This window comes from Sus scrofa, chromosome 18 (genome assembly GCF_000003025.6).
Source record: "Sus scrofa isolate TJ Tabasco breed Duroc chromosome 18, Sscrofa11.1, whole genome shotgun sequence".
NCBI lineage: Eukaryota > Metazoa > Chordata > Mammalia > Artiodactyla > Suidae > Sus > Sus scrofa.
Window position 1 is genome coordinate 48417393 of NC_010460.4, and position 23741 is coordinate 48441133.

Here is a 23741-nt window from a genome sequence, read left to right on the forward strand (position 1 = left end):
GCACGTCTTGAATGAGCTGCTATGGACCCTCAATTTGGAGTGAATCTTGGCATCTCAGGCAAGTCTTTCTGAAGAGGGCATGGGCCACACATTCAACACCACCACAGCCCCAGCACTCTTCCCCGTACCTGGAAAAGTCACAGAGCTAGCTTCCAAGGAGCACAAGGGCATACCTCAGTGTGCCATCACTAAAGAACACACCTCGAGCCTTTAAAACTGAATCATGGAGTTCTGGTTGTGGCCCAGTGGGTTCAGAACCCAACACTGTGTCCATGAAGATGTGGGTTTGATCCCCAGCCTCACTCAGTGGGTTAAGGATCCAGCATTGCCACAAGCTTTGGTGCAGGTCATAGATACAGCTCGGATCTGGTGATGCTGTGGCTGGGCCCAGCAGCGGCAGCTCTGATTTGACCCTTACCCTGGGAACTTCCAAACACTGCAGGTGCGGCCCTAAAAAGAAAAGGAACAAGAACAAAAACGAGATTGAACACGAAACCTTGGTCACACAGATGTACACCTGCTGAGAAGTCAGCTGGGCTGGGGGACCTGGGAATACCCCAAAAGCAGATGCTGCTAGACTCACCTGAAACAGGCAGGGACACCCTGGATTCCGCCTTCCAGCCACCCTCCAGTCTCACCCCTGGGGCAGGGGGTGGAGGGCCACATGCACCTGACTCACCCCAGGAGGAAGCTGAGAAGCATGGAGGCGTGGATGTAGGGACAGTGCCAGGCCAGGAGCCAACCTGATTTCTGGCTTAGTGCGTGAAATCTGATTAACCATTCCCACTTACAAGTCTGAAAAATTTCCTCCGAAATATTTCAAATATTCAGAGGAACACTCTTCAAGAAAACCCAAATCAGGCAAATGGAGTGGAAAATCCTCCAGTGAGCTTTAAAAAACAAAAAACTCCTGTGGCGTTAATGCAGGATTCTTTGCCTCTAAAACGCAACCCAGTCCCTGGATCCCTATAAAAAGCAAAGTCACGCAGAAGGAGATTGTGGTGATGATTTTATTTGCAGCAATAACACCACTCATGTCCAGAGACGAGGGACCTCAGGCTGCTGAGAGGCGCTTCTTGATGAAGTGGCCCACCAGCCGCTGGGGCCGCTGCTGGTACTCGACCAGCACCTCGTGGGGGCTGCTGATCTGGTCGCCTTCCAGGCGGTTGAGGAGGGTGACACACACCACCGCCGCTGCAAAGAGCAAAAGCCAAGTCAGTGCAAGGGGTCAGATTTCCAGCTTAGGTCAAGGGACCAGATGAGGTGTGACACCTGCTGTCACCTTGGGAGAAGGGGCCAACAGGGGCTTTGATAGATGGAGAGCACAGAAAGGCTGAGAGGGTTACCCTATCCTGCTCTCCTGCCTTTGCTTCCCCAAGAGATTTCCAAGCAAATCCCAGGAGGAGCGCAGGGACCCTGTACTGCCTGGAAAAGCAAGGCGATGGCCAAGGAGGCAGGACTCTGGACTGCAGAGCTGGACCTTGAAAGGTGAGCCGCTAGGAACTGAGGCAGATAAACCTCTGTTCGGGAACCCAAAGAGCTTGGAGAAGATTCACTGTAGAGTTGACAGGGAAACCTGACCTGAGCTGAGATGAAACGTTCTCATCCTTTTTTTTTTTTATCTTTTCTGAGGCAGCTCCCGTAGCATATGGAGGTTCCCAGGCTAGGGGTCTAATCAGAGCTGTAGCTGCAGGCCTACGCCAAAAGCACAGCAATGTGGGATCCAAGCCAAGTCTGCAACCTACACCACAGCTCATGGCAACGCCAGATCCTTAACCCCCTGAGCAAGGCCAGGGATGGAACCCGCAACCTCATGGTTCCTAGTCGGATCCGTTAACCACAGAGCCTCGATGGGAACTCCTCATCCTTCTTTTTTTTTTTTTTTTTTGTCTTTTGTCTTTTGTCTGTTGTTGTTGTTGTTGCTATTTCTTGGGCCGCTCCCGGGGCATATGGAGGTTCCCAGGCTAGGGGTTGAATCGGAGCTGTAGCCACCGGCCTACGCCAGAGCCACAGCAACGCGGGATCCAAGCCGCGTCTGCGACCTACACCACAGCTCACGGCAACGCCGGATCGTTAACCCACTGAGCAAGGGCAGGGACCGAACCCGCGACCTCATGGTTCCTAGTCGGATTCGTTAACCACTGCGCCACGACGGGAACTCCTCCTCATCCTTCTCATCCGTTAGTGGCACATGAGTCACTGCAGAGACACTGAGGAGCCTGCATTTGACCACGTGACAACTCAAGGATGTTGGATCACAAGGGCGCAACAAGAGTTGCACCAGGTCCAGAAACATGTCTCGGGGGCAGGGAGGGCGCAAGTCCTATGCTGGCGGTGGGTGGGGGCCCACGAGGCCCTAGAGGGGAAGGAAGGGGGGCTGGGGCCCCCGGGGCCCCACCTCGGAGGCCACAGGCGTTGCACATGGCGGCGAAGACAGACGATTCCATCTCGATGTTGCGCACGCCAGCTGCGTGGGCCGCGTTCAGGTACTCCCGCTTATCCTTCTCCGCGTAGGAGCAGAGAGCGCCGTCCAGGCGGCCTTGCCCTGGAGAACGGAGAGAGCCAGCACTGACTCGGGAGCGCGCCCTACGCACGTAGTAAGCCCCTACTGCATACTGGCCCCGCACTGTGCTACCCACCAGACGCAGAGATGCTTTCAGCCCCACGGGCCCCGCCTGCCCTGAATGAAACCGCCCGCAGTGGAAGTGATGACGAAGCCGGAGCCCGCGGCAGGGCGGAACCCCCGAGCCCCCAGCCCAGGCAGGAGACCAGCGCGCCCCCTCACCTTCGTAGAAGTCCAGGGTGCACATGGTGTTGCCCACCACCGTGGGGAACTCGCCCAGGTCCGCGGAGCACTGCGCCAGCTCCTCCATCAGCGGCTCATCCAGGTGGGTGCTGCGGACCACCCGCTTCCCGAGGACCACCTGCTCGAACTCTGGCTTGAAGCAGGGGTCCACCGCCTGCCGGGTGATGACCACAGAGCCAGGCTCCAGACCTGAAAGGAACAAGCAGGTGTCCAGGCTGCCAAGGGGCACAGGAATGCTCGGGCAAGAAGGAAAGGGACCTGTCCGTGCCCGGAAACACTGGGGGATTTCTTCTAGAAAGAAACAGGCAAGGATCTCTTTCTGCATCCGATTTTGGGTTTTTTGTTTGTTTGTTTTTTCAGATGATAAAGGTAAGACGTGCACAGGCAATACAGAAAACATGGCAAAGTGCAAAAGGTGACATTGCCAGGGCGTCCCATGCCCACCAAGTGCTTGTGGTTTCCTAGTTCCTGCTGTTTTCAGTGTCCAGTGCTCCCTTTCCAGAATGTGTGCAGCTGGTTCTGTTTTTATTTTTTCATTTCTGGCCACCCCAAAGCATATGGCATTCCCAGGCCAGGGATCAGATCAGAACTGCCGCTGGACCTACACCACAGCTGTGGCAGTGCCAGTGCCAGGCTGGGGATAGAACCCGTGCCCTGGCTGCTGTAGAGATGCCATGGATCCTGCTGCGCCACAGTGAGAACTCTGACTGGTCCCTGGTTTGTACCTTTTGATTATTTAAGGTGCCAGGTAAATACAGAAGTAGACAAGACCCGGCTCCAGCAGTGCCCAGCTCCTGATGGCCTCATTTCCCTCCAGGTTCTGCTTCCTGTGCCTTCCTGGGGTTTCTTGCTTGTAGGGACAGTGTTCTGCTCCTCGGTCTCTGGTCTTCCACTACATGCGTGGGGTTTGACCCACGGCCTCGCCACACTTACTTTAACGGGATATCAGTTTTTCTAAACCTTTAGGAAGGAAGGAGAAGCCTGGAGATGATCTGTTCCAAAGGCCCCACACCAGCTGCTTTCGTGAAATGTTAGCAGATTGGAGCCAGTTGTCAGGCTCTGGCTCTGCTGGGCCGCCTGCGTGTTTATCTGGACTTTCTCTCCCCAGCTGCTTTCCTTCTCTGGTCAACACAGACCTTCTTCGGCTTTCTCCCCACAAGGAGTTAGGGCCTGGATGAAAGCTCAGACGATGGCTTTCAGGAATTCATGGGGCCTAGAATTTTCAAGCCCCTTCAGACCTCAAAGTGGAGGCTGCAGACCCGCTTCTGGCAGCTGCTGCTCCTCACACAGGCCCCACCCTTCTCCGGGACACCTGTGGGCCGCTGCACAATCTCAAGTCCGTCAGAAACCCTGGAGTCGCCCTGTGCTTCCTCCCGGGCAGGGGCCCATAAGCCACCCGCCCTCTGTTCCTATTTTGGGGTTTGTGGGGATGCCATGGCACACTCTGCCACCAATACTGTCAGGGTTTGGGGTCTGTCTCTCTAGTTGTTGGGCCCATTCTTATGAGGGCAATTTTGGGCAACTTGAAACCCACCCTATCCTTTTCAGAATTCCCTCTGATTGTCTAATTTACTATTTATTTATTTATTGTACTTTTTTTCTTTTTACGGCTACACCTGCGGCATATGGAAATTCCCAGAGCCAGGGGCTGAATCAGAGCCGCAGCTGCAGCCTATGCCACAGCCATGGCAAGGCCGGATTCTTAAACCACAGATTGAGGCCAGGGATCAAACTTCACATCCTTATGGATGCTATGTCAGGTTCATAATCCACTGAACAGAATCAGCGGAAACTCCTTGAGTATTGGTTTTAAAATCTCTCCGAAGCAAGAACTCAAGAAGGATTTGCTAGAGGTCCTGGCCAATGCTGGTGCCATGTGCACAGCTGGGAGTCCATCGGTCGATGGCATCACAGATTAAATGTATCGGACCAAGGAGTTCATGGCCATTGGGATGTTCTCCAAAGAACCCCTTTAAACTTCACATTGCAATCCACAAACGCCAATTTTACATGTCAATCTGCCTACACAGTGAAAGGAAAAATGAGATCATGTAGCCAGAAGATTCAGGGTCCTCAGCAATCCGCTTTCATAGTGAGTAAACCTGAATTTTAGAATTACCCTATAGATGCAGGGGAGGTCAGGCCTGGACCATCAGCAACAAATGCACAGAGGCCGGGCCGACAATAGCAAGCCTCCCTCCAGCAGCTCCCAGCTCCTTGGCAGGAGTGAGAATTGCTAGAAGCCAGTTTTTAGACAAAAGTCCAGCCCAGAACTGGGATGTTAGAGGGTAGGACAACTTACATAAAACGAGTTTGCCTCAAAGACTTTGGCTTAAAAAGCAACACAATTTTAAGCGTTTCGCCTCTCACTGCACCCTCTGCTTTCTTTGCTGTCTCTGTGATGTTAAAAATATATGTTGAGCACCGGGGACTTTTAGGCAACTTAAGGACACTTATCTTAATTTTGTATGCCACCTCTTTTCCCCCTTTGGTTTTCCTGTAGGTTTTCTCATACGCTGCTTCAAATCCTTGCAGGAAGAGGGAGGAGGAGTGAGCAAAGTAGAGGAGAAAGGCAGAGAAAAGAGGGATTAGAAAGACTAAAAAGAGAGAATCAAGCAAATAAGATGGCACCCGTGTGTAATCCCTAAAGGATGCGTTTTCGAGGACACGTGGCCTGGTGGTGCCTCTTCTAGCCTGTTTCTGGGGTGTGGTTTGGGAGCAGTAGCTGAGCAAACAAAACAATGTATCACTTCTTTTCATGCCTGCTGCTGCTGAGCTCTGCTCAAACACAGCCCAGGCAGAAGCTCTGGGGCCCCACGCTGCCCCATCCCCGCCCGCATCCACTCGGTGCTCTGCACACTGACCTATCCCGCCAGAGGTGCCGATGCGGATGATGGTGACGCCGGAGCACCGCGCGTGGTACAGCAGCTTGATGAGCTCGTGCAGCATGATGGCAATGGAGGGAATGCCCATCCCGTGCTGGAAGCAGGGAGAAATGGCAACGTTAAGCTCCAGCCGTGCCTCCACGTGTTCTGTGGCGCACTGCAAACTGGTGGTAACAGAAGACGAACCTCAAAACATAAACTGAAACACGCCTAACGCCTTAGGAAGGGTAAAGGTTTGCACAAAGCTGACGACCCCATCTGATGTACACATCCCGTGAAACAGGGGACCCGAGGTTCAGCAAAGAGGCAACAGCCCGTTGTCGCTACGTAACAAAGAGCCCCTTGGCACTGGAAGCCCTGCACACATTCTTCCCTTTGGGCCAGGAGCTGCGCCTTCCTCACAGGACTCCTCGGAGAATATGCTTGTGATGGAACCTGGCCCATGGCAAGTGCTTCCGTGAATTATCTAGAATTGAATACGTCTTGGTTCTTGTGTGTGTCCTGGATGCCTGATGCTGCCTAGGGGGGTGGGGCACTTAGCCTCAGGGGCAGCCTGAACTCCCATGCTGCCTACAAAGGAAACCAAACCCAGAAAACGAGAAGCACCAGAGATTGCTGTGCTCACTCATTGCTAAATGACTTGCGAATGAAGAAACTCACTGGGATGGGGGTGGGGGGCACCCGGGACCTGGCCCTGGTCCCGGGAGGGCACGTGGGCCCTCGCCGTGTGTACACAGCTGGGTGTGTCTGCATGGGTGTTTGCAGGTGTGTATCGGTCTCTCCTGGAGACGGGCACCACCGCCTCTGCAGCCCAGCTCCAGGCTCCCTCGTCCCCAGCAGGGCAGAGGAAGCAGGGGTAGAGGGGACCTGGTCTGGGGGTGGAGGGCAGGCGGGGGCCCGGGGGCTGAGCCCACCCCCGGGAAGGGATGGTACTCACGCTGACAGACAGCACCGGGCCCACTTTAAACATGGCATAGCGGTCGGTGCCCACACAGATGTTGGGATAGTCTGCGCCTGGGACGTCAAGGCCCAGCTCCACGGCCACGTACTGGATGAAGGCTTTCATCCGGGAAGGGCTTCCCCCGACGCACACAAACTGCGGAGAACAGAGCCCTCGTCAGAGCAGGGACCCCCAAACTACCGCCACCTGCAAATCCCAGAACCTGCTCGAAACGCACATCCCTTCCCCAGCCTCCCCTCAGACTTACTGTGTCTGGGGAGCCAGTAAAGTGTGGGATATGGAGCCCCGTGGTGTCTCTCGTGCTTGCTCAAGTTTTTGGGGGGGGGGTTATGATTTTTATTTTTTCGATTATAGCTGGTTTACAGTCGCTCAGGTATTAAGAAGCACTGGTTCATGGACTCGCAACTCAGTCCAAGAGGCCCCAAGCGTGAGAAGCAATCCGCTGAGCAAAATGCAGGACGACCACAGCCTTACCCTCTTGGGGAAGCTAAGTTCAGCCTCCATGCCTGCCCTGCCTCCGTCCACCACGTGGCCAGCAGCTCTCTGCACTGCAGGGAGCCCAGGTTTGGACCAGGATGGCACCAGCCCCTCCATGTGCAACCAGGGCCCCACAGCCCATCTGTAAAATGGGCTTCTACCTGCTGTCTTTCCCAGGAGTCCAGGGGGCCAAATAGCCAACACATGGAAATAGCCAGGGACCCAGTGGGGGCTCAGGAAGTCATAGCTCTGGGGGTGGGAGGTGCGGTGAGTGAATGGCTATCAGAGAAGTAGAACCTTTATTTTTGTTTGTTTTCTTTGTTTTGCTTTTTAGGGCTGAACCTGCAGCATATGGAGGTTCCCAGGGTAGGGGTCAAATCGGAGCTGTAGCTGCCAGCCTACACCACAGCCACAGCAACGTGGGATCCAAGCTGTGTCTGCGACTGACACTGAAGCTCACGGCAACACCAAATCCTTAGCCCACTGATGGAGGCTAGGGATTGAACCTGCATCCTTGTGGATACGAGTCAGGTTCTTAACCCACTTAGCCACAACAGGAACTCTGGAGAAGTAGGACCTTTAAACAACAAAATGCCATACATGAAAGCTTACAAAAGAAAAACAAGTAAATAAGGCAGCTTTGAGTTGATGATCAAATAATTATTAGTCTCTAGACATAAAAATAAAATTTCTATAGCCTAGAAAAAAATTATAGGTTAAACTTAGTGAAAGGATTTTTTTCTTTTTCTTTTTCTTTTTTTTTTCATTTCTGTCCCTTGCTTTGAAATGAAGAGCACAAAAGAACTCAGCAGCTGTCAAGATATAACTCAGTCATGATGTTACAATCCCATGAGAAGCAGTGACTTCTAGGGTCACTGGCTTATTTCAATTTTGAGTTCTAAACATTAGCCCATTTTTTTCACATGGGGATTAGACACTTTAAAAGTCCTCTGTGATGGAGTTCCTACTGTGGTGCAACAGGACCAGTGGTCTCTCTGGAGTGCTGGGACACGGGTTCGATCCCCAGCTCAGCATAGTGAGTTAAAAGGATCCGGCATTGCCAAAGGTGCAGCATAGGTCTCAACGGCCACTCGGATCTGATCCCTGGCCCAGGAACTCCATATGCCATGGAGTGGGGCAGCCAAAAAAAAAAAAAAGGTCCCCTGCAAGGATAAATTAGCACTGAGGAACCTAAGGCTTTGGCGGGGGGGGGGGGGGGTGCCTGGAAGCTGCATTCAGCAAAATAAGCCATTAAAGGCACCTAACTGAACAGTATCAATATGCATCTTAAATTACAGGCAACAGACAGCGGGATTACTCTTCCTGTTCCCTGTGTTCCCCTAGAATATCTACTCTTTCCTAGTCTTTCAATGAAGCATTAGGAAATTTATTTATTTAACTTTTATGGCTGCACCTGCAACTTATGAAAGTTCCTGGGCCAAGGACTAAACTCTACCCCCTGCCAAGACCTATGCTGCAGCTACAGCACCTCGGGATCCTTCAGCAGGAACTCCAGGAAATTTGTTGTTTCAATTATATACTAAATTTGTATGAGATTAAGTAGGAACCCATATGACAATATTTGCAATAGTTTCCCTTCACGTAATAGTTCACATTCTTGAAGAGGGCAGGTTACAAAAATCTGATTCACATATAACTTCATGAGCTTGGGCTCTTGTCACCTCTACCCTCTGTAATGCAGTCTACCTATTATCACCTGAAAGGCAAATCCCCAGAATCAAAAGCCCTGCTTTGTACCTTCACATCTCCAAACATAGCCGGGAAATCGTGGGTGCCCGTGCTGAGGCTGAAATGGTACAGAACGTCTTCCTTCATCGTTGCTAAGTGGGGATTGCTCAGCCGTACGAAGTCACTGTCCCAAAACAGGAAAGTAGAAAGTCTGTAGAACCAGCATCCAGTGACCAGCTGACCACAGAGGCGCCCTGTGCCAGCGAGGTGTGTGAGGCCACAGCAGACAGGACGATCCCGGCTTCAGAGGCTCCCCCCATCCCCTCCTCACACCCAGGCCTCCTTTTGAAGGATGATCAGAAAGAATTCGGGAGAACACAAAAAGTACAAAATGCGAATTCTGCCCCCATGATGCGCGTAGCCAGTTGCTACCCAACTCAAGTTCATTCAACATATAACCTTGGAATTGTGTTAAAAATAATACATTGGGGAGTTACCGTCATGGCACAGGGGAAACAAATTCAACTAGGAACCACGAGGCTGGGGGTTCGATCCCTGGCCTTGCTCAGTGGGTTAAGGAGCCGGCATTGCCGTGAGCTGTGGTGTGGGTTGCAGACACAGCTCAGATCTGATGTTGCTGTGGCTGTGGTGTAGGCCAGAGGCTACAGCTCCAATTTGACCCCTAGCCTGGGAACCTCCATATGCCACAGGTTCAAAATAAGAATTTCAAATATTTCAAAAAGCAAAATAAAATTTCATAGTATTTCCAAAAGCAAAATAATAATAATAATAATACACTTGGGAGTTCCCATTGTGGCACAGCAGAAACAAATCCAACTAGTATCCATGAGGATGTAGGTTCGATCCCTGGCCTTGCTCAGTGGGTCAGGGATCCAGTGTTGCCATAAGCTACGGTACAGGTCACAGACGAGGCTCAGATCCCTGTAGGGTAGGATGGCAGCTGCAGCTCCAACTCTACCCCCACCTGGGAATTTTCATATGCCACAGGTGCAGCCCTAAAAAGCAAACAAAAAAAAAGAAAGAAAGAAAAGAAAAGAAAGAAAGAAAAGATGCAAACAAAGTATTACAAAGAGACAGACCTTTTTAAAAAGGGGAGGGTGCTGGAGGATCAAACATCTCTGGACCCATCACTTAACTGCCACCAAGATCACTAATGGACTGTGCTGATGGCCAGCTCACAGGACCACCCCAGAGAGAGACCGTCTCCCTTGGGAAGGACAATTAACCTGTCCAAGCCAGCATCTGCGCCAGACCCCTGGCCAGTCCTGACCATGCCGCCTCGCTATCAGAGTCATGCTTAGCTTTACTCTCCTGGGGCAGGGAGGTCTCTTTCCAAGGGTCCAATCCCAGTTAGGACAGACCCTAAGTTTCCCAGAATGCCTTCTCCATCTCCAGGCCAAGCTGAAATTCTAATTCCTAACCCAGTCACAGCATCTGAAGTTCCTTTAATGACAATTATTTCAGGGGGAGTTCCCTGGTGGCTCAACAGGTTAAGGATCCAGCATTGTCACTGCTGTGGTTCAGGTTCGATCCCTGACCCCAGAACTTCCACATGCCGTGGGTGCATGCAGCCAAAAAAAAAAAAAAAAAAAGTAGGTAAAAGATGATTATTTCAATGTAATCCCTATTTCCCTTCAAGATGTTTTGACCAGAGTACAAAACAGAAGGGCTAACCTGCAAGCATCGGAACTGATGAAACAGGATGTGATAAGACAAGTTGGTTACATATTTCAAAATAGAAAACCTTTCTTTCCTCTTTGATTCCAGGAAAGGAAATAGGGCGTAACTATGAAGACCAGTCAGGATTTAAAAATGTGTAAATTGGACATGGAACACAGTGAAGAAAGAGCTCGGATTTATTTCTGTTACTGTCACTGACTCACAGTATTGTGTCCACTTCAGACGTACAACGAAGTGGTTCCATTTTCTTTCATAGGTTCTACTCCAGGTTCTCAAAAGGATTTTAAAAGAACAAAGACAGGAGTTCCCGTCGTGGCGCAGTGGTTAACGAATCCGACTAGGAACCATGAGGTTGCAGGTTCGGTCCCTGCCCTTGCTCAGTGGGTTAACGATCCGGCGTTGCCGTGAGCTGTGGTGTAGGTCGCAGATGCGGCTCGGATCCCGCGTTGCTGTAGCTCTGGTGTAGGCCGGTGGCTACAGCTCCGATTCGACCCTTAGGCTGGGAACCTCCATATGCCACGAAAGCGGCCCAAGAAAAATAGCAAAAAGACAAAAAAAAAAAAAAAAAAAAAAAAGAACAAAGATACATATACCACTTGCAAAATGATGTCTCTAGTCTACACACAATTCGAAGTGACTTTATCTTGCTTTATTCTGCCTCTTTATTCACTTAACAAATACCGGTTGAGCGCCTACACAAAAAAAACTTCTGAGATGAAAAATAAATGAAAATTGCCTTCTGGAGTTCCCGTCACGGCACAGCGGAAACGAATCCAACTAGGAACCATGAGGTTGGGGTTCGATCCCTGGCCTCGCTCAGGGGGTTAAGGATCCGGCGTTGCCGTGAGCTGGGGCGTGGGTCGCAGATGCTTTTTTTAGGGCTGCACCCATGGCATATGGGAGTTCCCAGACTAGGAGTCAAATCAGAGCTGCAGCTGCGGGCCTACACCACAGCCAGAGCAACTTGGGATCTGAGCCACATCTGCAACCTACTCCACAGCTCAAGGCAACACCGGATCCTTAACCTACTGAGCGAAGCCAGGCATCGAACCTGCGTCCTCATGGATACTAGTCGGATTCATTTCTGCTCTGCCACAACGGGAACTCCCTACCAGTGTCCCCATTTTAAAGGATCATGGTCACATCTTTGATAAAAGGCTGCACTCCTGAGCTCGACCTCAGAGCTCCTAACAGCACACAGTGGCCTCTAGAGAGTGGACTATGGCAAGTTGGCAGTGACCATGAAACTACCAAGAGAGGGTGAAACAATTAAGAACCAAAAGGAAGGGGTCACTGTTCCGTGGAGTCCCGTACATGGCATTCGAGGCCCAGCCCCCCCTTCTCCAGCCGTCATTTCAACCACCCCCTCCACCAGCTCCCCAAAGCCTCAACCCATGGGAGGAGGTGAGGGAGAGAGAGTGGCTCGGAAACTGGGGACAGGGCATTTTTGGTTGTCCATGATTGAAAGCACCAGGGATTCTATTAATTCAGTTTAAAAATGGAGTTCTCCTGCAGCTCGATTAAGGATCTTTCATTGTCACTGCAGCAGCTTGGGTGGCGGCTGTGGCACAGGTCCTATCCCTGGCTGGGGATTCCACATGCCTTGGATGGGGCCAAAAACACCTGTGCCTTGAGCAGCACACCCCATAGCCACCTCTTCCTGCAATCTGTACCCTCTGGGCACGAACCCTTCCTGAGTTTCCATTGTGGCTCAGTGGGTAATGAACCCAACTAGTATCCACGAGGATGCCAGCTCAATCCCTGGCCTCACCCAGTGGGTTAAGGATCTGGCATTGCCATGAGCTATGGTGTAGCTCACAAAGGCAGCTTAGATCCTGAGTTGCCGTGGCTGTGGCATAGGCCAGCAGCTGAAGTTCTGACTTGTCCCCTAGCCTGGGAACCTCTATATGACACAGGTGTGGCCCCAATAATTGGGGGGAAAAAAAGACTGCAAAGAAATGAGGAAAGAATTTAAGGAACAGAACCAGGAAGGAGCTGGGGGAGAAGCAGGGGACCGTGACTCAGAAGAGTGTCCAGGTGGAAGGAAATTGCACTGGACACAGATCCGAGCACTGGACCAGCACTCAGACGTTATCAGGAGACAAACATCCCAAGGCCATGAGCAGAGGCCCTGGCACCGGATGCCAGGGGTCTTCTGCCATTTGAACTATAAGCCTACTGATGTTCGGTCCTCTAAGCCTCAGGCTCTGTCGTAAGAATCAAGGTGTTCATACCACAAAGTATCACAACCAGCCCAATCCCGGCAGCATTCAAGCCTTACTTGTCATTTCCAAGTTTCTTTGTTTCAGCCCCTGCAGAGGCCATCTCTCAACTGAGGCAGGACCCTAGGGAAAAACAACACAGAAGCTGTTAAAAGAGAATATTAAACATTTTAGGAATTTATTTGTGCGCACATCAATTGGAACCAGTGGTTGCCAACGGAGCAGGGGAGAGATGTAGAGAGAAGGTGGAAGCAAAGCCAGGACATGATTGATGGGCTAGAGCATCAGGCCGGGGTGGCTGTATGGGATTGATTGTCCTTGGCATTTTGATTTCGTAACCTTGAGGCATTTACAGCTCAGATTTCAGTTTACTGACACTGGATGTCTCAGCCCACGCCAGCTTGTGAAAGATGAATGTCATCAAGCAGACTCTACAAATTTGCATCACATACAGGTAGGTGTGAGACCTGGAGGGCTGCTCACTTAGAGAGGTGCTGGCAGAAATATGCCAAAAGCCAGCATGGGTTGGCAGCTTATACTCCAGTGGAAAAGCTTCTTCACCTCCTGGCCGCTGGCCTGAGACAGCCTTCACCCAGCAGACCACACCTGGCTGCCTCAGCCTTCTAGAATCTTAGCCTTCCTCCATCAGGCCTGAAGGACAGCTCAGGGGGAGGGAACGACCTGGGGGAGGTATGGATCAAGCATTGCCACCCCCCCCACCCCCCCACCCCATTCTGCTACCACTCCAAAGCTGGAGGAAGGGAAAGCCACAGGGACAAACAGCAGTTATTGTACTGGGGCTCCGCAACCACGACCCCGACCCTAAGACCTTAAGACCCCATCCCCGCAGAGCTGAGCCTGAGCACAAACCAGAGCTGAACTCAGTCAGCAAAGTTACCGTCTCTGAGCACCCCTGCACCTGCCAGTGCAGCTCCCCTGTCCCCCACCAGCGTGGCAAGAAAGGCACAGCTCTGGCTCAGCAACAGGAAAGTGAAGCCAGGCTTGAGCAAGGACCTGAAGGTGACAAAGAGTCTTTGGGGCGGCCAGTCTCAGGGAGGCAGGAGACAGATGGGTCCCAGGCCGAGCGATGGGAATCTGTCCCCTGTGGACAGATACTTTAAGAGAAAGATTATGACAGAAATAAGGACGAGCTGCGTTCTGCTTGGAAAAAAGATGGAGACCCCCCACTTCTCATCCTTGAGGTCAAGGAGACGTCGGAACGACACGCTCGCAAAGAGGTTCCTCGGGGGACAGTAAGGGACAGACGCCAGACAAACAGTGCTTCCTGTCAACTCCCAGAGATTCTGGTGACAGAATCCATCCAGGCTCCAAGATGCGCGTGTGCACAGGGGAGAGGCCTGAGTCAGGCCAGACGACATGAGATGATGGGCCACGAGCAGCCTGGTCCATCTGAGTGAGCGAAGCCACCTCCGGAGCCCGCGCTGCTCTCTTCCTCTGTCTCTCTCTCTGCCCCCACCCCTCACTGGAGCCAGCTTGTGCTTTCTCCACACCTATCTGCTCGCTTGTCTCTCTTTTTCTTGTTTTTTAGGGCTGCACCTGTGGCATCTGGAGGTTCCCAGGCTAGGGGTCAAATCAGAGCAGCAGCTGCCGGCCTGCGCCACAGCCACAGCCATGCAGGACCCGAGCTGCATCTGCGACCTACACCGCAGCTCACGGCAACACCAGATGTTTAACCCACTGCGTAAGGCCAGGGATCCAACTCAGGAGTCTTCGTGGATGCCAGTCGTGTGTGTAACCCGCCAAGAGCCACAATGACAATCCCTCTCTTCTCTCTTAATAAAACACTCTATTTGCTTCACTACCTTCGGTTTCTTGCTGAATTCTTTCTCCAAAGGGACAAGACTTGGGGACCTGCATCAAGGGGTGAGAGGTCAACGCTCTGACCCCAGAGCCACTGGAGGGGGAACACCAGCATCCACAGCTCAGGCTCTCAACCAGGGGGCCTCACCAGCCACACACCAGAAAAAGAGCCCACCAAGCTAAAACCCAGAAAGCCTTTTGGGAGAAAAGGACTGATAACTGTTATTGCACAAATACTGACCATCTTGTAGCAAATTCTGAAAACCAAAGCATAGTCTAATCGTTGGGTCTGGCGCACAAATTTTCCCGGAGTGGCACCTTGTCTCCTTTCATCTGGCTTTCATGCCCTTTTTTATAGGACACTTCTCTGGAGATGCCAGTCTCTCTCAGGCCAACTAAGGGCAGCTGAGGAAGGGAGGGAGGTTTAAAAGAGGTACCAGCCCTCACCCTGTACCACCAGGGCCAGCCCTCAAGCCTGTGCAGAGGGAAGGAAAGAGGAGCAGTGGGCAGTCAGGGAAACGCCCCTCAACGAAGGATCGCAGACTTCCGGTCAGCCTTGTGATTAAACATTTATCTGGTCTTGGAGTTCCCGTCGTGGCGCAGTGGTTAACAAATCTGACTAGGAACCATGAGGTTGCAGGTTTGATCCCTGCCCTTGCTCAGTGGGTTAACAATCCAGTGTTGCCGTGAGCTGTGGTGTAGGTTGCAGATGCGGCTCAGATCCTGCGTTGCTGTGGCTGTGGCGTAGGCCGGTGGCTACAGTTCTGATTTGACCCCTAGCCTGGGAACCTCCATACGCCCCGGAAGCGGCCCACGAAATAGCTAAAAAGACAAAAAAAAAAACCAAAAAACAAGAAACATATATCTGATCTTGTCCAGTTTCTAGCACAGAGTTCCTCAAACGCTGGGAATTTCCTGGATGCGAGAGCCTAAAAACGTCTCTTGCTAAGTTAATGAGGTGATTTAGGAAAGCACCCCGGGAATCCTGCTGGTTGCCAGGAGAAACAACAGCAGCCTTAAAGGACTGGAACTCACCTAGACCTCTGCGGGGAGAGGGGCTGGAGGTCGAACCACCAGCCAGCAGCCAATGATCTAATCAACCCTGCGAGGGTGCAGCCTCCATAAAAACCCAAAAAGGCAGGTTCAGAGAACGGCCAGACTGGTGACCACGTACAGATGTCCGGGGTAGGGCCCTGGGGAAAGCACGGAAGCTCCTCAGCCCTCCCCCATACCTTGCTTCTGCATCTCTTCCATCTGGCTCTTCACAAGTTACAACCTTTTATAATAAACCAGTAATCTAGTCAGCAAAAAGTTCCTCTGAGTTCTGTGAGCAAATTGCCAATTGACTGACTATGGGACTAACCCCCTCGCATAAACCCAAGGAGGGGGTTATGGGAACGTCCCATCCATAGCCAGTGGATTAGAAGCACAGGTGACAACCTGCACTCGGGATTGGGGTGAAGGAGGGAGGAAAGACAGTCTTGTAGGACTGAGCCCTGAGCCTGTGGGGTCTGACACTATCCCCAGGCAGAGAGTGTCAGAATTGAGTTCAATAGTAGGGCAGCCAGCAGACGTGGGCAGTTGTTTGTCAATGTGGGTAAAATTAGAACTGTAATTGGTGATCAGAATGTTAGGTCATTAATTTGCCTTTACAGCATCCATCAAACACTTAAGCTGGCAGCCCAGCTTCTTTCTTTCTTTCTTTCTTTTTTTGGCTGCCCCATGGCATGTGCAAGTTCCTTGGCCAAGGATAGAACCCGAGCCACAACAGCCACCCAAGCACTGCAACCCACTTCGGCAAAAGAGAACTCTGCAGCCCAGCTTCTGAAGTCTGGCTTCCAGGAAATGCAACCACCCAGGCCACAACAGCCACCCAAGCACTGCAACCGACTTCGGCAAAAGAGAACTCTGCAGCCCAGCTTCTGAAGAAGTCTGGCTTCCAGGAAATGTCTACAGTCAGCCCAAAGCCTGCCTGGGGTCAGGGCAGGTCATGGGCGGGACGTGTGGGGGTGGGGCGGGGCAATGTCTCCCCATAAGAGCAGCGCACCTCCTAGCCACCTTCTCCTGCAATCTGTCCGCTCCAGCCAAGCCCTTCCTTTGAGGGCAAGGAGCTTGGTGGGCTGGAGCAGCAGCCCCAGGGAACTCGAAAGATAAAGAGTTAGAGGCACCTTCCCACAGGGCAGCAGCTGAATCAGAAAATGCACAGCACTTCCTGCAAGGCTCCCCAGAGAGAATCCAAACCCTATTTTCCAGGAAAGCAAGCTCAGCCCCAGAGAAGACACCCTGTCTGGCTTTGCAGAGAAAGCATTACCCTCTAGGCCTGGTTTCTTTTCTTGCTTTTTAGGGCTGCACCCAAAACATATGGAGGTTCCCAAGATAGGAGTCGAATTGGAGCTGTAGCTGCTGTCCTACACCACAGCCACAGCCATGTCAGATCCAAGCCGTATCTGTGACCTATACCACAGCTCACAGCAATGCCAGATCTTTAACCCACTGAGCGAGGCCAGGGACTGAAGCCGCATCCTCCTGGATACCAGTCGGGTTCCTAACCATTGAGCCACAATGGGAACTCCCTTGGTTGCTTCTCTTGCCTCTGAATCGAAAACCCATTTTCTCTACCTAGTCCCTGCCTCTGCTGCCCCAGACCCTGAGTCGGCTGGGGGCCTGCTTCCACCAGTACTCTGGGTGCCTGCAGGCACTCCCCTCCAGGCACTGAACCTCCCCAGAACAACTCCTCCAGCCTGGGCCCGAAGCCAGCAAGGCTTCATTTAACCGACTTTGTGCACAGAAAATTGCAGACTTCTGTGATGCTCTAATTGCTAAGTTCCCCAGCAAATCTAGAACCCTCATAGGGGGAGTGACCACACATGCAGGTTTGCCTGGGGACTCTTGGCATAGTCCAAGCTGCAGCATAGTTGGCAAATGGTGTAGGCTGGCAGCTGTAGCTCCAATTCAACCTCTGGCCTAGAACTTCCACATGCCATGGCTTAAAATTTTTTAATTTTTTTACAAGTGAATAAAGATTGTGGGGGAAAAAAAAAAAAAAAAGTCACCTGCCATTCCTGTAAACAAGGCTGTTGTTGGCTCCATCTAGCCCTAGTAAAGATGCACATCAAGGATTCCCAGATTCGAATCCGACTAGTATCCGTGAGGATGCTGGATCGATCCCTGGCCTCGCTCAGTGGGTTAAGGATCTGGCATTGCCATGAGCTGAGGTGTAGATCACAGACACTGCTCGGATCTGGCGTTGCTGTGGCTGTGGTGTAGGCTGGCTTCTACAGCTCCGATTTGACCCCTAACCTGGGAACCTCCATATGCTGAGGGTATGGCCCTAAAAAAGACCAAAAAAAAAAAAAAAAAGATGCACATTAAGGGAAAGATTTCAGTGAGCCCAGACTCTTGCATCTTCTCAGACACAGAAAAGCATTAAAATCACTATATTGAGATGTCTGGCTTTGTGATTAGCAATCATCTTTTGATATTCGACTACATGGTTTTTTTTTCTCTCCAGCAAAAACTCCTACTCTACTTAACTCTTTGGAAGAGTCCCTCAGAGTTATCTAAGAGGTTGTGATGCTGGGCTACAGTCCTTAGTAAAGCCCCAAATAAAACCTAATTCCCAACTTTTAGGTTATGCTTTTTTTTTTCCCTCCGGTCAACTAACTGCATTTTGTCCAAACTTCAAAGGAATCCAGGAACAGGTCCAACGAATGTTGCCGTTCCTTTCCTATTGAGGCCAGAGTCTAGCCCACTGGGGATTGTCCAGCACTGTCTTTGTGCAGTTCCACTAGGAGAGCTCATTCAGAAATTTTAGAGAATAGAGAGTTTCTGTCATGGCTCAGAGGTTAACGAATCCAACTAGGAACCAAGAGGTTGCAGGTTTGATCCCTGGCCTCGCTCAGTGGGTTAAGGATCCAGCGTTGCCGTGAGCTGGGGTGTAGGTCATAGATGCAGCTTGGATCCCGAGTTGCTGTGGCTCTGGCGTGGGCTGGCGGCTACAGCTCTCATTAGACCCCTAGCCTGGGAACCTCCATATGCCTCGGGTTCGGCCCTAAAGAGACAAAAAAAAAAAAAAAAAGAAGAAGAAATTTTAGGGGATATTTCTGACAACTGCTTATTAAACTGTTTTACTGAAATAACATTATTGTGCGCCTGGACCTTTTTCCTCCAGCAGATAACACATATAAGCATTTCCTAAGGATGCCATCGATGCCGTCCTGGGGACGTCCAGCCTCAGCACCATCTCAGACCCACACCTGTGCAGCTGCCACTTCCGGTTTCTTCCAAGGTTGCGAAAAGCCAAGTTGCCAAACCCTACCCCTGCATGAGCTCGGCAGCCCTGCACACCCCGGAAAGGCTCAACCCATCCTGCCTGGCCCCTCCTCACCCCTCGAGCAATGGCTGGTACTGCCAAGCCGGGGTTGGGGGGGTGAGGGTGTCCTGGTGCTTGCCCAGGACTTTAACTTCACCTTTGCAGTAACGCGATGCCTTTCTATACAAGTATGTGTAAGAGAGCAGAACATGCTCAGAATTGCAGGCATCACGCAAGTAAAATCATCGACAGCTGTCCTGGCTCCATGAGGTGTGTGAACCTGTTCAGTTTAGACGCCGCCTCTGCTGTGGTTTATGGTTTTGAGGGATGAGGAAGATCAGGACTCAGAGCAGCTGGAGTCTGGTGAAGCAAATATGTGTAGACCTGAACCCCCGTGCAGGTCCGCTGAGAGAGAGACAGACAGGTCAAGGTCTTTCCTTCAGGGTGAGTAATGGGTTGGTTCTTAAGGGGCCCTGACTAGGAACAGTCAGGAAAAAATGCAGCAGAGAGAGGCTAGTATTTATAGCAAGGAGACATGAAAGCCCCACGGAGGATACAGAGAGAAACTGCTTGGCCAGCTCAGCCTGGGGTGGCACTAGGCAGCTGGTCGGGAGCCAGGTGCCCAGGCAGTTGTGTGTCACCACCAACAATGTGACACCATCTTGGTGGGGACAGGGCTGGGGGGGGGGACTCTGAAAGGTTGGAAGCGAGGAATAATAGAGACATATTTGCATATGAGATCCACATAAAAGGGGCCAGAATAAGTCAGGGTCACGTAACAATTATTCAGAGCTCAAGACTTTATTTTTTAATGGCCACACCCATGACATAAGGAAGTTCCTGGGCCAGGGATTGAATCTGAGCAGCAGCTACGCCCTAAGCCACAACTGAGGCAATACTGGATCCTTTAACCCACTGTGCAAGGCTGGAAATCAAACCTGCCCCTCTGAAGCAACCTGAGCAGCTGCAGTCTGATTCTTAACCCACTGTGCCACAGCAGTAACTCCCGAGCTGAAGACTGAGTTCCTAAAAGCCCTTACCAGCCCGCCCAGAGCCTTCCCAAACAGTGCAGTCATCCGGAATTCCCTCTAGGAAAACATTCGCATCTTGGCTTCAGTTAAAAAACACAAACAGATATTGTCCCCTATCTTATTTCTCATCTTTCTTCCTAAAGGACCATTTAACTCTTCAAAGTCATCTGTGTTGCCTGGAGTTCCCTTGTGGCACAGCAGGTTAAGGATCCCCCGTTGTCACTGAAGCAGCCCAGGTCACTGCTGTGGAGCGGGTTCCATCTCTGGCCTGGGAACTTCCACATGCTCCCAAGTCCTCAGTGTTCCTAAGTGCCCTGCCCTTTCTGCTCCATTCGCCTTCTAAGAATACACGTCTTCCCCGAGAAATGCTTCTCTGCCTCGCCCCATCCCCCATTAAGTTGGTATAAGCCTCAAATTCTAACTACTTCCTGAAATCACATTTTCCTCAAAACTCCTCAATACATACATGAAAAAAAAGGAAGAGTCTTTATGACAGATTTATTATCTTTGCTATGGTCATTTCTCTGGCTTGAGAAGAGTTGTTTGTTTTCGCATTATTTCTTTTTCTCTCTCTGTTGGACCAGGGGTTGAATCGGTGCTACAGCACAGTAACGCCAGATCCCAGCTGCATCTGCAACCTACACAGCAGCTTGCACCAACACCGGATCCTCAACCAGGCGGGAAAGATGTTGAGTGTTTATCTTTAAGAAGTAAGAAAAGCTGGGAGTTTCATTTTCTGTTATATATTTGTTTATTTTTTTACAATGAGTTTGTATTAATTTTATGATCAGTAAAGACAACAAAAAAGTCCACTTGGACCAAAGCCAATGTAAAGGAAAACTACCTTTGGAGTTCCCTTTGTGGCTCAGCAGTTAACGAACCCAACTAGGATCCGGTGTTGCTGTGAGCTGTGGTGTAGTTCACAGACATGGCTTGGATCCTGCGTTGCTGTGGCTGTAGGCCCGTGGCTGTAGCTCTGATTCAACCCCTAGCCTGGGAACCTCCGTATACAGCAGGTGCAGCCCTAAAAAAGCAAAAAAAAAAAAAAAAAAAAAGAAAAAATCCAGCCTAAACTCATGTCATGTCCTCTACAAAGCCTCTCCTCACTCACCTCTTTCCAGGCTTCCCCTCCTGGCCCAGTAGACTCTCTGGCTTCCTCTCTATTATCCACAGCATCTTGTAATACTTCCACCAGAGCACCTGCCCACCCACATTGCAATGTTTTATTCAAGTGTCCATTTCCCACACTGGTCTGAGACCTCCCTGAGGTCAAGGATAGTGTCTTCCTCATCTGTAAATCCTCAGAACCAGCCCATCACTGACACACAGCAGGCTGGATAAAAGATGAATTTTATTCACCTAAACCATGTGAAACTGCCATTTTTCTAGGCTACCAATGGTCAAGTACCAGCAATTTCATACGGCTCAAATCATTACGGTAAATGTTTTCAGAGTCTTTTTTCGTGCAGCTGAAAGCAGCTGACAAGCATGGTACAGCTAACCCTGGGGAAATTCCTGTAGGATAGCATGAAAAGAAGAAAGAAAAGGAAAAAAAGACAAAAACAGCTTTATCTGTTTCAACCACAATGTTAATTCAATGCCCACGAGTGTGGAAAGTCTGCCCAATGAACCTGTGCTGAATTAAAGGAGCCTGCGATTATGAGGCTTACAAAGAAAGAACTGGAACGTCAATGTGGCCTCTGAAGAGAGAAAAAAGAAAAAGAAAAACTAATGGGAGATTGGCTGAAAGGTAGGAGAGTTGGGGCCCGGGGCTGACAGACTGGCAAATGAAAGCTGGAGCAGACAGTGGCAGCCCCGGGAGGGGGCAGCAGGAAACCAGACGAAACTTTCTTTTCAGGGAAATCACAAATCTTTTAAAAGCCAAGGCATAGCCAATGAATGGAACCAAAGTTCTCTTTAACCTGGGAGACAGCGGGAGGCAGGAAAGAGGAGCAGAAGAGAGGCCGGGCTAGGCAGGTCAAGGTTGAAAAGCTGGACTGGAGGATGGAAAAAGCCGGGGGGCCGGGGCGGAGGGAGGGAGCCTGAGCAGAGTTGAAGGTCATCAGACCCCCCGAAGAGGCCTCAACAGCCTTACAGGAAATGGCCCCATTCTAATTTGGATTTCAGACAGGATTTCCCTGCACATGCCATAGAGGGGAGCCGCCTAGTGCAAAGCTGACCTCGGGCAAGGAGAGCCAAAGACACGCCAGGTCCCGGGGGCCGGGAAGTCTGCAGGCTGGTGACTTTGAGTCTCCAGCTCGAGCTCAGCCCCTGAGAAAGTCAGTTTAAGAACAGTTTGCCATATACAAGAATTGTAAATTAACCCACTGCCTCGAACAAATTATATTTATTTATGTCATATAATTTATGACTGTAAAGTTTCTCTTCTGACCTGCCCGACAACTGGATGCCAGTATTTTATGCTGTGACACTTTAACTGTTGGCTCAACCTATATACTTGAGCCCGTCTGAACTCTGCAGGTCTGGTAACAATTATTCTCCAAAATATAACTTTTCTCTCTCGCCCCAGGAAAAGAAGTTCGAAGTGGTCTGATCCCCACTCCCGGCTCAGGTTTGGGCTGAGAGTACCTTGGCCGGTTCCGCCTCCTCGCGCGCATCGCCTCCACCAGGTGGATCCAGCATCCGGGCAGAGGGATGCCGGACAGAAGCCGCGGTCAGCGGATGCGAAGACGCGCGCCCTGCCCGCCCGCTCCCGGCTCCCGGGGCGCGCCTTCCCCGTGTTCCCCCTCCCGCGGTCCTCCCCGCACATCCTTCCCGCTGACCCTGAGGGTGTCTGCGAGCCCCAGTCGCCTCACCGGCAAGATGCTTCCCGAAAGCAGAGCGCCGGCCGAAGACCCTTCACCGCGCAGGGACCGCCACACGTGTGCGCCTCCGGCCACAAAGATGCGACCTGGGGCCGAGCGAGAGCAGTTCCTCCGCAGGTCCCAGAGGTGCCGGCGAGCGAGCGGAGTCCCGGCGGATATACGCGCGCCAGGCCAGCCGGGGGGTCCCCAGCGGCCCGGCCCCGCCCCTCCCCGCCGGCCCCGCCCTCCCAGCGCCCCCGCCCCCGCCCCCGCCCCCGCCCAGCCCGCACCTCCTCCCGCCGTTTCCTCCTTCCTAGCGGGCGGCGGCGAACGACTGGAGAGACAACCCGGTTACTCATTAAGCCGCTGGTTTGACCAAACGAAACCTCCAAACGGAAACTCCCTATCTGACAGCACCGACCTGGGGAAAAGAGGCTGAGCACCCGAGGCCACCCGCCAGTGCCCGAGCCCGAGCCCCCGCCCCGAACGCGAGAGGGGCTGGCAACCCTGCGGAGCCAGCCCCCGGGCCGGGCTTCGGAATGCGGGCTGGGCCGGGCGGGCTGCGGTCCCCGAGGTTCCTCAGCCTCAGTTTCTCTTTGGGACCTTCCTGGTCCTAGCAGCACCCGGCACCTGGGCAGGGCCTGGGGACAGGGCTGAACGGAAGTGACTCATTCATTCAGAGCCACCAGCTGAGAAGGCAGAACTGTCCCCAGGCCTCCAAGTCTCTCTGGCCAGCGCTGCGTGTCTCTCTGTCACGTACCCGCTGCTGCGGGGAAGCCCTGGCTGAGTTCCCTGGGGAAGTGGACGGCAGGGGCCTGCCACTGCTGAGGGTGTTACCCTTGCTGAAACACGGTGCTGAAAAGGAACAGGCAGAGTTCTGGAGAAAGGAGGGAAAAAAAAATAGCTTTATTGCTTTGCCAGGCAAAGGAGGCCACAGCAGACTAATGCCCTAAAGACTGTGCCCTCCCTGGGAAGAGATTAGGACGTGGTTTTATAGTTTGGGAGAAAATAGGGCCACAGATAAGGATCAGG

The 23741-nt window shown here is 51.8% G+C and overlaps 1 protein-coding gene across 3 annotated transcripts; it reads right to left on the bottom strand.

The window, feature by feature from the left end:
- On the bottom strand, nt 993-23022 carry UPP1 (uridine phosphorylase 1). Of its 3 annotated transcripts, none has more exons than XM_021078790.1 (8): nt 23000-23022; nt 12801-12864; nt 8888-9002; nt 6629-6787; nt 5671-5785; nt 2786-2995; nt 2399-2545; nt 993-1194 (listed from the first exon to the last, which is right to left on the bottom strand). In XM_021078790.1, exons 2-8 carry the CDS (start codon nt 12842-12844, stop codon nt 1055-1057), a joined length of 930 nt encoding a protein of 309 aa, XP_020934449.1. In that variant the 5' UTR covers nt 12845-12864; nt 23000-23022; the 3' UTR covers nt 993-1054. The 3 variants fall into 3 exon arrangements, 2 of the variants coding, with proteins under 2 accessions (XP_020934449.1, XP_020934447.1); XM_021078788.1 differs by lacking the exon at nt 23000-23022 and adding an exon at nt 22722-22942; XR_002340288.1 differs by lacking the exon at nt 23000-23022 and adding an exon at nt 22722-22935 and having other exon boundaries at nt 997-1194; nt 2786-5785.